Genomic DNA, 15,295 nt, shown 5'->3' with positions numbered 1-15,295 from the left:
TTTTATAAATTGGAGAGCGAATACTTTCACTTTTACTGTAGTAACATCAGTTCTAGTGGGAAGAAAAAGGCCATTTGTATATTTTTAAGACTGCCTTACTGTGAATCATACCTGCATCAGATTAAATCTTGCCACCTCATTTATAGGAGCATCAGAAATGATCCCGTACTGCTCCGGGTTGACGATGGCAGGGCAGATGAAACAGGCCAGAAGGAGATCTGTGCACATGGCTCTGACCTCCCCAACCTCCAGCCTGTCCACACACGACAGCGTTTTGTACATCTGTGATACAATCCACCTCAAGCTGTGAGGAAAACAGTAAGTGTTTTGTTTGAGATAGCCAATGAATTTGTTAACCAAGGTCACCAGCTTGGCCTCGTTGGAGTCAACCATCTCCTGGACTCTCTGCTTGAACTTTTCTGTGCCTTTCTCTCCAAATAACTTTTCCTGCTGTACTGGGGAGAATCTCTCAATTAACTTGTTTGCATCGGTTTCCAGGTGGTCTTCATCTTCAACCAGAAGCTGCATGATTGGCTCATGTAAGGTTGCAGTAAGAAAAAGTTTTGCAGAAAAGAGTCCTTCAGAGAAAAGCTTGAACAAGATGCTGAAGGCACAGGTGCCTCGTCTCAGCAGCCGCCTGGGGTTGTCGCTTTCCTTGAGCTCAAACTCGATCAGGTAACGGAGGACCTGCAGGAGGTAACTCTCATCCTCCTGCATGATGCAGTTGCCATAAATGGAGGTAAAGACTGTGTGAATGACACTCTGGGTGTTGTCCTGGTTGAGCTTCTCTCCAGCAACCAGGCAGGATGCAATAAGCCTGGGGTTCTCTCTCAGTCTGTTTAGGAATTCTCCATAAGCAGTCTCCTGAAATCCCAACTGCTTGTATCCATCCACAAACTGTGTGTCCTCCAAGATTTTTGCGTGCTGGCAACATTCAGCAGGAGAAGCTTCAGCACTTGAAAGAAAAACATTGAAACAGTTTAAGTAACTCTTAAGTAAACAAACTTGCTAAGAGATGCCACGTGGTCAATCTATTAACCAGGCTGCCACAGAGGGAAAAAAGTCTTTCCAGATTGCAAATACTTTGTAATAGCTAATTCAGGAGAGTTTGTTCTCATGAACAGAAGCAAAACACACATAGGTATTTTTAAAAAGTTGCCCAAACGGCCAGGCGTGTAAGATTCCCTAGCTGAGCTTTGCTTTACAACCTCACCATTTCTATGATTAGCACAGCAAAGGCCTCCAGGTTCCGAGGATCATCCATCCCTGCCCGAGGCGTGGCGTGCGCTCCCCCAGTACCTGGTTATGATGAGCCTGTCGAGGTTGATGCGCTGCTGTTTGGAGATCCAGGCCGTGCGGTAGAGCCGCTCCGCCGTCTTCAGCACGTCCGCGTTGAGCCGCTGGATCAGCTGCTTCTCCGAGGTCACGTACAGCCGCTCCTGCTTCAGGTGATGGGCCAGCGTGTGGATGTCCAGCTTCACCATGGTGGGCAGCGAGCGGGCGGCACAGCAGCCCTGAGCACACAGAGGGGAGAGGGTCAGTGCCAGCAGAGCGGGGACAAGTCCTGCCAGCCCCACGAGGTGACCAGCGGGGCACAGGCTCACACCAGGCAGCGAATGCTGCTGTGCCCCTCCCCTCAAATCCTCCACTCCACGATGCAAGGTTTCCCAAGCGCCAGTTCCATTGTTCCGTCACACATCAGGGACACTGGCAGAGAAGCAAATGCTATTTTCAGCTCGCCCTGGTGAGCAGGAACAGGAGCACAGCACTGCACAACCCCTGACCACACCTCGGCTACACAAGGTGGGAACCTGGCCTTTACCCAGGACATGTGGCCCTTGCTACAGCTCAGGTGACACAAGTTCAGGGAGAGGAAGACCAGCCCCGTTCCCACTCACTGCCTGGGGAACAGGCACTTACTCCTTCGTCCTAAAGGCCACCCACATAACCCAGCACTACCCCAGGACCTGGGTGTCAGAATCTCTGGCCTGTTACCTCTCTCACCTATGCACCAGAAGCACCAAGCTCCCAGTGCTGCTCTGTTCTGCTAAAAAAAAATAAATAATAACAATATTACTAATTAAGGAAAAAACCCACCAAACCACAAACCAAGGAGTATCAATACCCAGACAAGGCAGAAGTTGGAAATAAATCTGGAGACTTTGCTCAACAGTAGAATTCATTCAGAAAAAATTCCTTAAATATTTCAATTCAGAAGAATATTTCTTTAGGCCATGATCCAAAAATGTTGTTTTACAGAGAGAAAAACTGAAACAACCGTAGGCTTTCATAGCACATCAGGGGCTAAAATCTACACAAACTACTGTTCTGTATGAACGTAACATCAGCTCTAACTTCACAACTAGAAAACATCTCAGCAGAGTACTGCACCAGACAAGACACATTCCAGGAGCAAACCCATCTAAAAATTAACTCTTTTGGAGAGAAAAAACCCATCAGCTGCATTAATACTGACAAAGGAAGGGGTACAAGCATGAAGATCACAGAACTGATGGTTAACTGCTTTATGTCTTCCCCACCAGAACTAACAGCCACACCAACTAATTTGGGAAGGACAAGAGTCTGATGCAGATGTGATCTGTAACAGATTATAATATACCTGTCCATGTGTATCAGGAATGGAGATACATCAGAGGGCTCTAGTGAGGAACCCTTCAAAGCCATGCTACAGTCAAAAACTTCCCACAACCTGCAGTGACTCTGGACAAGCCTTGCTTCACAACCCCATTTAGATCATGCTTGAGAAACTACAAATAATGTGCTAGAATGCCATGTGCTGGCCCAGTGCTCTTCCCTGCTAGTGTTTTAAAGATCTGTGTTTCACCGTTCAGCAGAGCAGGAGGTGATTCTCACTGAAGAATACAGATTAGCTCCCTAATTAGGCACAGGTTTCCCATTTGTTGGGTTTTTGCAGCCTGACAACCAGCTGCAATGACAACCATCACTGCTCCTGGTGTAATTAAATCCTTTCATCTATAGTTTTGACCTCACAACCAGGAGCCAGGCAGAGACGAACAGAGAAGCTGTCACAAGTCTTTACGCATTTAAAAAAATGCAATTTTATTACACCTGATGGTTTAAAGGCCATTCCTAGTAAACACAGACAACTGGGTATAAAGATCTTTAAAAAACACCCCTAAACTAAAAAAGACCCGAAACCAAATTCAGCAACCCTAACCAGAGGTTACAGCTGATGCATCCAAAAATGAGATTACGACAGGAACTTGAAGGATGTGCTAATTCAGATGTTTTTAACTAGGACAGTCTCAGAGAAATGATTAGAAGAAGAAACATCGCTGTTACTGCCAAAGTTCTTTGTGAAACAAATAACAACTTCTTGCAACAAATTTATTTTTAGTCTCAGAATTTAAGAGCTTGCAAAAAAAAACCAGCAGTAAACTTGCTACTGCCTGCAAACACTGTAGTAACCAGTTTTTAGGCTGTGAGCTACTGCTATCAGCCAGGAAAAAAAAGTTGAATCCATACAAACACACACAAACAAGACCTGCAGAACTACCTTCTGGCTTTTCAGAGTTTCCCACTGTAGGGCTGTGCTCAAGAGCTGCTCATGCTTGATCAAACCTGAACAGTTTTAGTTGGCATTTTCCACTTTCAGGTGTCAATACACTCTCCACTTTCCTGGACAGAAAGTCAGTCCAAGTGGATCTCCTGCTTCTAAGCAACTTTGGGAAGGAAGGGGGGACCCACATGGGGTACCCCTATGAACAGCCTGTTGCCTCTGCCTACATTCCTATACCTTTGCTTTGCCAAATTTCAAAACAAGTCTCTGTTTTTGTGTCACTGGTTACAAACCCATTTAAGAGCAGACAAGCCAATTAAACAGCTCCCGAGGTGTCTCCTACACTTACAAGTGATTTCTCTCACAGCTTCACTCAGGGTCTTTTTCTGTCTTTTTATTAGAGAAGATGTTTTCAGCATCAGGGACAGGCAAAGCTCCCTGAGAAGCCTCTGAGGAAGATGCTCCTTCCTCCTCTGCCCACAGGTTGGAGTGAGCTTCAAAAGCCCCATCAGCAAAAGAGACAAAGGTGCTCTGGAAACAAGAGACCTTTTGAGGTAAGGTATGATCATCAAAACAGCAGTTACATTGCTGGTAACCTTTTCTGGAACTATGGACAATGAAACACAAAGAAATATACAAAATTAGTTAATACTCAGGAAGCAAATAAGACTCTCACACATTCCAAAGTCCTGTTACAAATGCATTAATCTACCTGACCAGCAAAAAGAGGTCAGACTCCTGCACTGTACCATTTGCTACCTGAAAAAAAACCTGACAGCATAAACCTCACCCCTACTTGGAAAGTGAAGTGACCACCCAACGCAGGAACAACTTGAGCACCTCCTCATGAAGAGCATCTCAGCCCTTCCACAGACACTGAGGCCCTGAGAAGCTGTGGGACGCTGCCAATTGCTGTGCATTCTGATTTTTCCTTTTAAACTAATTGCCTCTGTGAACTCCAGGCCCAAAACAAGGCTCCAAAGAGCACCCTTAGCTGCATCTGTGCTGCTAAATATACTGGTCCTGTGACTACCTGATAACATCCCATCAGTTGGCCACTACCCACGTGTGTCTCTTATCTGCCTCTGCTGCAGAACGCCAGAAATAACAAAAGTAAAGGAGAATTGATTCAGAACTGAGCCACAGCAGGTTACTGTGTACCACTGCTTCGACAAGAACTGTGAAAATCCACAGGATTTTCCTGTCAATCCACAGGAAGACAACTGCATGACAGCAGCTTTCACCCTGTGTACAGGAAAACGGGATCAGCAGCTTCCCCAGCTTGGTAACCTCCATAAAAGACAAAGTGGCTTGACTGCCAGGATTGCTGCTGAGATGCAGCTCTGTGGAGAGGAACACCTCATCACTGCCTTCCACCAGTTTTGAAATGAATTATTCTGAAGCCACACACGCACAGCAAGCAAGAGCACAAACAATTTTGTCTTCACCTGAGGTCTCTGGCAGACACCTGAGAACACCAGAGATGTAAAGCAGCAGTTTAACACACAAGGTACTTCAGCAAGGCTCAGGGAAGAAACCCAAAAAACCCAGTTGAGCAAGATGCATGTGCTATTCCTCTCCTCAGACACTGGTATTACCAACACAGCTTGTTCTGAAAGAAGAAACTACTGTACCACTAACACACCTACCTGACACACACTGCTCCTCCCCAAAACCTCTTCCCTTCACAACAGTACGAAAAGACAGCGGCTGCATCCTCTGACCAGGCTCCACCACGTTCACTCTGGACCAGCACTTGGGGCCAAAGCTTCAGGAGCACTTGGCCACAGCCAGTGTTTGGTGACATGCCACAGAACAGCTCTGGAGCAGAGCCTCTGCTGATTCCAGAACCTTGTTTGTCAGATTACCTTATCAGCTGCTCATAAACATAAAGGCGCCTGTAATTAACCAGTAACCTCGTTTATGACTACCACAGACCACACTTAGAAGAGCAGATATCTGTACACAGCTGTATGAAGGAGTCAGTTTATGGTATTTAGATATCCAACAGCCTGCTGTGGCTGAAGGAACAACAGATATTTAAGATTGTGCTATGTGCAGATTACTTTCCAATCCTGGAATTTCATGTTGATATGAAAACATTTCCATTTTCTGCCAGTTATTTCAAGACTACTCAGGAACCTACGAGTAACTGCGGCACAGTAAGAGCAGCTTAGCACAACAACTCAAAGAATTTCCCTTCATGATGCTCCACATATCAACAACAAAGACTGCATGACCTGACAGCATCCAAGATGCCTTGCCCTGCTGGCAGCACACATTTGCTCAGAACCTGAGGCAGTCTACCCTTTGATGAACACAGGACACAGACTGCTTCCTACTCTTAAAAGTCCTGGAAAACACGACATTGAATCTTCAGGTGCCGACCTCCACCTCACAAAGTCTGTGTGTTTGTCCTGTGATATACAGGAACGGGTCACATTTCTGCTGAGTATTTCTGTGATTCAGTTGACAGAAAAGAGATTAAGTAAAGTGGTCAATACTCCTGGTACACCAGATCCTCCTTCCTCCTCCTGTGTTTCCTGCTCAGGGTTAGTTGCTCCTCCTGAGTCTCGCTACACAAGACTCAACTTCCAGAGCAAGTTTGGGCAGATCTAAAGTCAGCAGGGCAGGGCAAGGCAAAATCACTCCGTCCTGCTGAAAAATAACTCCTAAGCAAGCCCGAATAGCTTCCAAGCTAATTCAGCCCCGATAAAGTACCTCTTTCCTCATTAGTAATTATAGTAGCACCTCACAAGCCTTATTTCTCTATACAAGCTAACTGTCTGTCTCCCACAGCTGAGCTAAAAGAGCCCTTTTTTCAGTAGGATGGTTCACCATGACCTAGGGCTCATTGCTGAACCCTCACGTCACAACACCCACCAACTCAAACACACAAAATGCAGTTCCACTGTCTAATTGACATTAATAAGAAACTCATCCCTCACATTTGTTTCTGCCCAGAGGCTGCTCTCAGCTAGCCCTGGACATACTGTCCATCCATGTGCAAGGAGCACCTTGTTTCTCGTAGCCCATAACAGAATTTACCAGTAAAGCACAGGATCAGCTGGCTACTAAATTATCTATTAGGCATTACCACGTTGCATAAAACCAACAAAAGCACATAAGCAGGCTAAAATCTATTCCAGTTGCTTGTGATGCTAGAAAGCGGAGCTCTCTTTAGGTAAGGGTCGCACTAATAAACTTTTAGTCATAACAACTGCAGAACTTGAAGCCGCTCAAACTGGCAAAACCAACCTGTTCCCAGCCTGCTCTCCTGAGAGCAGCTCCCTTCCCATCCACCAGGAAGGATAGCTGCTACTGAGGAGAGTATATTCTCCAGGACCTGACAAATCTCACGTCAAAACCCGTGTGTGGAGCATCTTAAATATTTTGGAACCCTACTCGGCAGCAGCAGTTAAAAAGTCTATTTCCTGAAGCCACCATCCTGCTGCTTTTACAGAGTATTTCAGATTTCACATACTGCCCGTGCCATTTCCCCTTCATCCTCTTCAAATTGCATCTTCTTACTTGTGAGTCAACTGCATCGTCCACCAAAATAGCACTTTACCTATCAGTAAGTGTAGTGTCACATGCTCGCTCCGAGAGCTCCATCCCAACAGCTCTCAGGAGCGCGGTATCATGACTTTGCAAGAAAAAAAAGCCCGATACTCCCCGGACCGAGTTCTCCAGCGTTAGGGGTCTGCGAGTAACCAAAAAGGGAAGTCACCACACTCGTCAAGTTTCAAGTTTTAAATCTGCACAACACAAAAGCCATGAAGGAGACACGGCAGCGAGCGGCTCCCGGAGCCGCGCGGGCCCCGCTGCCAAGGGCTCCGATTCTCCCGGTGCCTCCGCAAAGGGACCGCCGGTGCCCGGACCCCGCCGGGCAGGCAGGGCTGGCCAGGGGGAGAAGGGCACAGACAAACCCCCGAGCAAACCGCACCAACAACTTCTCCCGCCGCCCCCACACCGCTCCCCCCGCCTCCCGGGCGCTCTATCGCGATAAACCCACCCGACATACCCTCCTCGGCTCCGTCTCTCCTGGGCTGCCCGCCTTCCCTCTCTCTTCCCTGGAAGAACCAAAGCGTTTTGTCAGGCCCCGGGCCTTCCTCCTCCTCCTCCCACCGCTCCCTCCTCCTCCTCCTCGGGGGGAGGAAGCCGAGCGCTGTCGCGGGATACGAGCGCGTCCCTGCCCGGCCAGCGCCCCGGCGGCTCCCGCTGCGGCCCGGGCGGGCGCGGCACTGCGCAGGCGGCGACGGCGCTCCTGGGACTTGTAGTCCCGGGGCCGGCACCGGGAGCGGGGCCGGGGCGAGGCGGAGCGGGGAGAGAGCCGGGGGCCGGGCGGAGCCGGGGCTGCTCTCGGAGCTTCGCTCCGCCGTCAGCCCCCGCTCCGCCTGGCCCCGGCTTGTGCGTGTGGGGCTTGGTGCAGCGACATGGCCGGGCCCTGCGACATGCTGGCACCGGCGGACGGGCAGCGGCTACCCGGGGACGGTCCCGGTGTCGCCTCGGGGCGCTGGGCACACACGTGTCACCTCGTCCCCGACGGGTGAGGGACGGGGCTGTACCGAGACCCCGCAGGGCCCGGCCATGATGCCGGCCCGGCTCCAACCTCCCCGCACCTCCCTCCCGGCAGTGTCCCGGTACCCCGGGACCGCCCGTACCCCGGTGCCCCCGGGAGGCAGCGGCGCCCCCCCACACCGGAGGGTTATTCCCCCCCCCCCGGGCGGGGACCCCGGGGAACCCCCCAAACCCCCCCCCCCCCCCGCGGCCGTGGTCCCGCCCGGCCAATGGGGACGCTCCGCTTGGCTCACACTTCTCTGTGGCCGCGGCCGGCGGGTGGAACCAATGAGGCAGCGAGAGGGGGGCGCGCCGGGCACGGCGGAGCTGTCGCACGGCGCTCGCCAATCGAGGGAGGCCAGCTTGGTAGCAGCCGGCCAATGGGAAGGCTCCAGCGAGGGCGCGATAGCCAATGGGGAGGCTCCACGAAGGGGTAACGGAAGGTATAAAAGGGCGGGCGGCGCGGCCTGGCGGCTCAGCGGTGATCGGAGCGCGGCGCTTCTGCACGGTGAGGGCCGCGCGCGGGGAGGGCCGCACGGGGCTGGGCCGGTCGGGGGGGGGGGTGGCGCTTGAGGGCACGGAAGGAGCGGGTGGGGTCGATGGGTGACTGCGCACGGCGGCGCTGGGCACGGTAAGGGCGGTTGCGACGTGGGGAGGGGTGTGGGGGGCGGCCACGCACGTGGCGCCTCCGTTGTGTAACCGGCGGCCTCTCGGCAGGTGGGCGCAGGTGAGCGGCCGGCATGAGGCTTCTGCTGCTGACGCTGCTGGCGCTGGGCGCCGTTTGGGCGGACGATGAGGAGAAGAAGGAGGACGTGGGCACGGTGGTGGGCATCGACCTGGGTACCACCTACTCCTGGTGCGTGGGGACCGGGCACGGGGGGACGGCCGGGCTGATGGGCTGTGCTTGGGCCTTGGAGCGGGGGGGGGCAGGTCCTGCGGGCCCTTGGTAATGCTGGGCCTATAGGAGAAAGAAGGGTGGTGACCGCTTGCATGGGTAGTGCTGGGCCCCTTCTGGGGAGGCAAGGCCTGCGGGCCCACGGGAGGGCGCAGGGAGGAGCAGAAGGGGAGGTGGGGGGGATGTGCGGGCCACCGCGCCGCCTGACCGTTCTGCTCCCCCCCCAACCTCAGCGTGGGCGTCTTCAAGAACGGGCGCGTGGAAATCATCGCCAATGACCAGGGGAACCGCATCACGCCGTCCTATGTGGCGTTCACCCCCGAGGGGGAGCGCCTGATCGGGGATGCTGCCAAGAACCAGCTCACATCTAACCCGGAGAACACAGTGTTTGATGCCAAGCGGCTCATTGGCCGCACCTGGAACGACCCCTCTGTGCAGCAAGACATCAAGTACCTGCCCTTCAAGGTGGGCCCTGAGTGCAGAGGTGGGGGGGCTGGACTGGAGGAACTACAGTTGTGGTCAGAAGAGGTATCTGCTCATAGAATAGTTAAATGGGACAGTATCCATTGTTCTCCTCAGGTGGTTGAGAAGAAAGCCAAGCCCCATATTCAGGTCGATGTTGGAGGCGGACAGACAAAAACATTTGCTCCTGAAGAAATTTCTGCAATGGTCCTGACAAAGATGAAGGAAACAGCAGAGGCTTACTTGGGGAAGAAGGTAAGTGCATGGGAAACACTGGTAACAACTGGGATTAGCAGCTTTAGGAAATGGGAGAAGGGTAGGCTGAGTCAGGACTAACCTTGCCCTCCTGAACCGCAGTTAGTGCTGCAGGCCCCTCTGGCAGCCCTGTTAAATGGGCTTAGCTGGTGCTGAGTCTTCATTTCTAAAGATGGGCTAATTGTTCCCAGCACTGCTCAGAGTGGCTGGTACTACTTAAACTGTTTTTCTCTCATTTCTGTAACAAACCTGTCCCTCCCCCCTGCTCAGGTGACCCACGCTGTTGTCACGGTGCCAGCCTACTTCAATGATGCCCAGCGCCAGGCAACCAAGGACGCCGGGACCATCGCGGGGCTCAACGTGATGCGGATCATCAATGAGCCGTGAGTACCTCACCCCGTCCTGCCCGAGGGGAGCTGTGGGGTGGCACCCCCCGCTCTGACAGGCTGTTCCCTGTACAGAACAGCTGCTGCCATTGCTTATGGACTGGACAAGAGAGAGGGAGAGAAGAACATCCTTGTATTCGATCTGGGCGGTGGAACTTTTGATGTCTCCCTCCTCACAATTGACAACGGAGTCTTTGAAGTTGTGGCTACTAATGGTGACACTCACCTGGGTGGAGAAGACTTTGACCAGCGGGTTATGGAGCACTTCATCAAGCTCTACAAGAAGAAAACTGGCAAAGATGTTAGGAAGGATAACAGAGCTGTGCAGAAGCTGAGGCGGGAGGTGGAGAAGGCCAAGCGAGCGTTGTCATCTCAGCACCAGGCCAGGATCGAAATAGAGTCCTTCTTTGAAGGAGAAGATTTTTCGGAGACACTCACTCGAGCCAAGTTTGAGGAGCTGAACATGGTAAGTTTAGAAAGGTAAAGTTACATAGCCTCAGCTCTGACTTGGGACTTGGGAATGTGCAGCATCTCATGCTGTGACATTGCACTTTGGAGTATAAATAACTCTGTGTAAGCAGGCAGCTGTTGCCTGCCAGGGAGCTGGGCCTTGCTGAGGCTGCGCGACGGACAGTTTGGCATCTCTGCTCCGTAGTGTTGTACTTTGCATCCCCAGGGCTGCACAGTGGGGCATGCTGGGAATAGTCTCACAGTCCTTGGGTTTTTGTCTTTCCAGGACCTGTTCCGTTCCACCATGAAGCCTGTTCAGAAAGTTCTGGAAGATTCTGACCTGAAGAAGTCTGATATTGATGAGATTGTCCTGGTTGGTGGATCGACTCGCATCCCCAAAATCCAGCAGCTCGTTAAAGAGTTCTTCAATGGGAAGGAGCCTTCTCGTGGCATTAACCCAGATGAGGCTGTGGCCTATGGCGCGGCTGTCCAGGCCGGGGTGCTCTCTGGGGATCAGGATACAGGTAAGGACACCTTCGCTGCCACCTAAGATTGAGTTGACTGAACAGTGGATGTTGGGCGTTGACAAGAAGATGCAGAAGAACTTGGATCTTTTCCAATCCTTGGAATTCTGTGCCCCTGAGGCCTCGGGATCTTGTCTGCAGTGTTGGGGGATGTGTTTTGTGTTGGGAAGCTGTATCACAGTCACACCTTTGATCTGTTCCAGGTGACTTGGTGTTGCTCGATGTCTGTCCCCTGACTCTTGGCATTGAAACTGTCGGAGGTGTCATGACCAAGCTGATCCCAAGAAACACTGTTGTTCCCACAAAGAAGTCTCAGATCTTCTCCACAGCTTCTGACAACCAGCCAACAGTGACCATCAAGGTCTATGAAGGTGGGTGTCACCTGTGGTGGTCCCTGTGACAGCTGGAGACTGTCTGTAGGGTTTTCATTCTTGTTCCCGTTTGTCACAAAGGCTTGTAGGTACTTTGTAGATGGAACTGTGTCACTCATGGTTTCACAAAGTACAAGCCACAGCTGGGAAAGAAAGTAACCCTGTCTCATTGTTTCTTGCAGGTGAGCGTCCCCTCACCAAGGACAACCATCTGCTGGGAACCTTTGATCTCACGGGAATCCCTCCTGCCCCCCGTGGTGTCCCCCAGATTGAGGTCACCTTTGAAATAGATGTGAACGGGATCCTCCGTGTCACGGCCGAGGACAAGGGCACCGGGAACAAGAACAAGATCACGATCACAAATGACCAGAACCGGCTGACGCCAGAGGAGATCGAGAGGATGGTGAATGATGCTGAGAAGTTTGCTGAGGAGGACAAGAAGCTTAAGGAACGCATCGATGCCCGGAATGAGCTGGAGAGCTACGCCTATTCCCTGAAGAATCAGATTGGGGACAAGGAGAAGCTGGGTGGGAAGCTGTCCTCTGAGGACAAGGAAACAATAGAGAAAGCAGTGGAGGAAAAGATCGAGTGGCTGGAAAGCCATCAGGATGGGGACATAGAAGATTTCAAAGCACAAAAGAAGGAGCTGGAGGAGGTGGTTCAGCCCATCGTTAGCAAGCTGTACGGCAGCGCCGGCCCCCCGCCCGGCGAGGAGGAGGCAGCAGAGAAGGATGAGTTGTAGATACCGGCGTCTCCGAATGTGGTGTGTGTATATATTGGACTCAGGAACACTTGTTTAAAATATTGAACTCTTAATTTGGAATGTAACTTTGAATCTTCACTCGTGAGTGGAGCTGGAACCGCTAGCCCGACGTGGCTGTATCCTGCTTTTCGTTAGCAGTTGCTTGATGTCTGGGGAGGGGAGTGGGGTGGGAGTGTAAATGTGGGTTTAGAAGTATTGGCAGTGGAACATTCTATTTAACAGCTTGGTCATGTGAACTTGGTGTAGAGCTTTTCTACCTGGAGTGACCACAATAAATTTGTTATTTACACTGGACTTTTGTTTTAGTTTTGTAATTTCCATTACCCAGCTCCAACCAGGATCTGGATTAACCCTAAAGAAGGATGGAGTGCAGCTCACCCCCTCAAGGTTACCTTTCATGGGTTTGTGGAAGAGTGGGAGGTTTGACAGCAGAAGTTGGGCATCTTGCCTTGGGGTGGGCTGAGACTCAGTTTCTGAAGGGAGCCAGGTGGACTTGGACATCCCTGTAGTTCTACAACAGATCCTGATGAGGAAGGGGGGATCAAGCCTGAGTAACTGCTGAAGGGGTAGCTTTCACTGAGCTGGGAGAGGGAGGCTATCCATCAGAACCCATTCAGTGCCTGCAGTAGTGATGGTGCCCAGCAGTGAGGGAGGAGCTTGGCTTAATTACATTTTTCTGCAGTATTAAAACTTCAGAGCTTTAATAAAGTCTCATATGAAACAGACCAGTTTTCTGAAGACTGAAAAGTAGTTTACACCTAATAAAGGTTCTTATAAAAAAAGAAGCCTAGTTGAAATTTGGTCTCTTTATTTAACTGATCCTTATCCAATCCATGGGATTAGTTAAGTCCAGACTGACCTTGTGTGGTGCCAGCTCCAGCAGTGCCTTAGAACACCTCGGCTCTTGCCATGTTCCCTGGGCTGGGGCTGCAGCAGGACCGTGTTCAGGCAGAGCCCCTGTCCCCCAGGGGTGTCAGCACCGTGCCAGCCATCCAAGGGTAAGGATTGTTTAAGGGACAGAATTAACCCCATGGGACGAGGCTGGTGCTTGTGGGGACACTACTCGATGAGGGTGACCAGGCAGTCCCTGTGTATCTGCCCCTGTGTGTCCATCCCCCCAAACACAAACAGGAGATGGACAAAGGTGTCTTCGGTGCAGTCCTCACCCAGGCCCTGCTGGAGGGTCCCAGCTCTGTCACCTGCTGCCAGAGGTGGCTCTTGCCCAGCTGGGGTGTCTCCTGTGTCCCTGTGTGCCCCAGCCCGCCAGGGAATGACACACATGGCGTGGTCCAGCCTCCCGCTGGGCAGTGGGGGTTCAAACTGCAGCAGCGTCCACTGCTGCCTTCCTGCAGTGCAAAGATACAGTCACAGCTTTAAATGCCACACCCCAGACAGTGACACTGTTAATTAAACAGTTCTGAGCATCCAGCCCCGTAGTGGTGTGACTCCAGGGGGAAGAGGCCCAGGACTTGAGCAGGTAATGTGTTCCCCAGCTGCCTGGCATCTACCATGGCACCGCTGAGAGCAGCCTCCCTACCTGTGTGATACTTGTACGCAGTATCCAGTGTCCCATCTGGACCTATTCCGCCAAAAATGTACAAGTGGTCCTGAAACACTGCTGAGGAGTGGGATGCCCGTCCTCCAGGGACATCCCCAGTGGCCGGGATCTTCACCCAGCTCATGTCATCTGTTGCAAGAAAAGAACATGTCCATGGTTCTGCATTATACAAACCCCATACATTTTGTTGATTTAAACAAAGAGGATAGTATTTTAAGCACTTAAGAACTAGTATTATGGAAAAAAGGTCCCCCCAAATCAAAGCACATCGCACACAGGTACTGCCCGTCAGTACCTCCATCCACACTTACTTATGTCGATACAGAACAGATCATTGTAAAAAACATCTCCAGCTAAACCTCCATGGATGAAGAGCTTGGTCCCAACTGCAACCACGGTGTGTCCGTGCCGAGGAGAAGGGGGATCACCATGAGTGTCCGGCTGGGACCAGGTCAGGGTGGCTAAAAACGGGAATACACGTGCATAAGGAACAAAACTCTGGAAGTTCTACAGATCAGAAACCCCGGAGCCCTGCCAAGGCTTCCTATCCAAGCCACGGGGTCTGAATCCCCAGTGACTACATGAACACAAAGGCCTGTCAAGAGAAGAACAGCGACCCATCCAGCCGGACCCATCTCCAAACAAAGCACAACACTTCCACCCCTCTGACTAAACCCGAAGGGCAAAGCTCCCTCCCACCGCCCGGGGGACGAATGCCCTCGCAGGCGCTGGGGTACCTGTGTCGAACACGTGAAGCCGCTGGTCTTTCACCGGCTCTGCTCCCTTGTCTCCACCCCCGAACACGAACAGACGGGCCCCGATGGCCGCCGAGGACGTGTGGAACGTCCGGGGCCGCGGCGGCACCCCCCTCACTGCAGGGCTCTCCCACGTTCCTGTTTCTAGTTAAGACATTTGATTAACCAAACAACCAACGTGGGAACAGAAGCCGCGCCTGTCCCGCAGCCCGGAACCCCGGCCCCACTCCGGGCACGGATCTGGGGCACTCACCGGGGTCCAGCACCTGAACGCAGCTGCGGTTCCCCGCGGGGTGGGCGCCGCCGAAGACCCAGAGGCGCGGGGGGCCGGCGGCGGGCAGGAACGTGGCGTGTTCGTAGCGGGGCCTCAGTCCGCGCCAGCCGGCGGGGACCCAGCGGAGCGGGGCTGCGGGCAGGGACAGGCGCTCGGACCCGGCACCGGTCCCGGTCGCGGTTCCGGTTCCAGGCCCGCCACGGCCCGGCCCTCACCCAGCTCCACGAAATGCGCGTCCGCGAAGGCCCCGGCGGGGTCGGCACCAGCCAGCAGCAGGACGCGGCCGGGCAGGAGGAGGCAGCCGAGTCCCACGCGGCCGCCGGGCCGCTCCCCGCGCGGGCTCAGCCGGTACCTGCGGGGCGAGGGCGGCGCTCAGCGCGGGCTGGGGCGGCCCGGGGTCCCGCCGGTCCCCCCGCCCCACTCACCACTGTCCCGAGCGCGGCCGCTGTCCCGGCCGCAGCAGCGGCAGCGCCCGCGGGGCCATGGCGGCGCTCACCGGGG

At 52.9% G+C, this 15,295-nt stretch overlaps 3 protein-coding genes across 9 annotated transcripts in view; 1 reads left to right on the top strand and 2 right to left on the bottom strand.

Annotated features, from left to right (window-relative positions):
* The window catches only part of GAPVD1 (GTPase activating protein and VPS9 domains 1), a 30,342-nt gene extending 21,969 nt beyond the window's left edge, over positions 1-8,373 (bottom strand). For 2 of the 6 annotated variants that reach the window (XM_042052715.1, XM_042052716.1), the window contains exons 1-3: positions 7,566-7,714; positions 1,300-1,514; positions 112-955 (exon numbers count right to left, since the gene is read on the bottom strand). In XM_042052715.1, the coding sequence (XP_041908649.1) occupies positions 112-955; positions 1,300-1,484 (1,029 nt within the window). In that variant the 5' untranslated portion in view covers positions 1,485-1,514; positions 7,566-7,714. Of the gene's footprint in view, positions 1-111; positions 956-1,299; positions 1,515-7,112; positions 7,245-7,556; positions 7,717-8,355 lie in introns of those variants that run through there. The other 4 variants (XM_042052711.1, XM_042052714.1, XM_042052712.1 and 1 more) reach the window with 4 other exon arrangements.
* Positions 8,374-8,517: 144 nt separating this feature from the next.
* On the top strand, positions 8,518-12,501 carry HSPA5 (heat shock protein family A (Hsp70) member 5). Of its 2 annotated transcripts, XM_042052717.1 has the most exons (9): positions 8,518-8,609; positions 8,819-8,957; positions 9,230-9,461; positions 9,576-9,713; positions 9,984-10,096; positions 10,175-10,565; positions 10,836-11,073; positions 11,277-11,444; positions 11,627-12,501. In XM_042052717.1, exons 2-9 carry the CDS (start codon positions 8,842-8,844, stop codon positions 12,184-12,186), a joined length of 1,956 nt encoding a protein of 651 aa, XP_041908651.1. In that variant the 5' UTR covers positions 8,518-8,609; positions 8,819-8,841; the 3' UTR covers positions 12,187-12,501. The 2 variants fall into 2 exon arrangements, with proteins under 2 accessions (XP_041908651.1, XP_041908652.1); XM_042052718.1 differs by lacking the exon at positions 8,518-8,609 and having other exon boundaries at positions 8,788-8,957.
* A 497-nt stretch (positions 12,502-12,998) lies between these two features.
* On the bottom strand, positions 12,999-15,289 carry RABEPK (Rab9 effector protein with kelch motifs). Its single transcript, XM_042052719.1, has 7 exons — positions 15,220-15,289; positions 15,010-15,146; positions 14,774-14,926; positions 14,503-14,664; positions 14,077-14,226; positions 13,745-13,894; positions 12,999-13,553 (listed from the first exon to the last, which is right to left on the bottom strand). Exons 1-7 carry the CDS (start codon positions 15,276-15,278, stop codon positions 13,267-13,269), a joined length of 1,098 nt encoding a protein of 365 aa, XP_041908653.1. The 5' UTR covers positions 15,279-15,289; the 3' UTR covers positions 12,999-13,266.
* Between the last annotated feature and the right edge of the window lie 6 nt (positions 15,290-15,295).

Source organism: Corvus kubaryi, unplaced genomic scaffold (assembly GCF_017639235.1).
Source record: "Corvus kubaryi isolate FWS band 111438036 unplaced genomic scaffold, C.kubaryi_AGA036_p1.0 78, whole genome shotgun sequence".
Lineage (NCBI taxonomy): Eukaryota > Metazoa > Chordata > Aves > Passeriformes > Corvidae > Corvus > Corvus kubaryi.
Note: the sequence above shows the minus strand (reverse complement) of the source record. Positions and strands in the feature narration are given on the sequence as shown.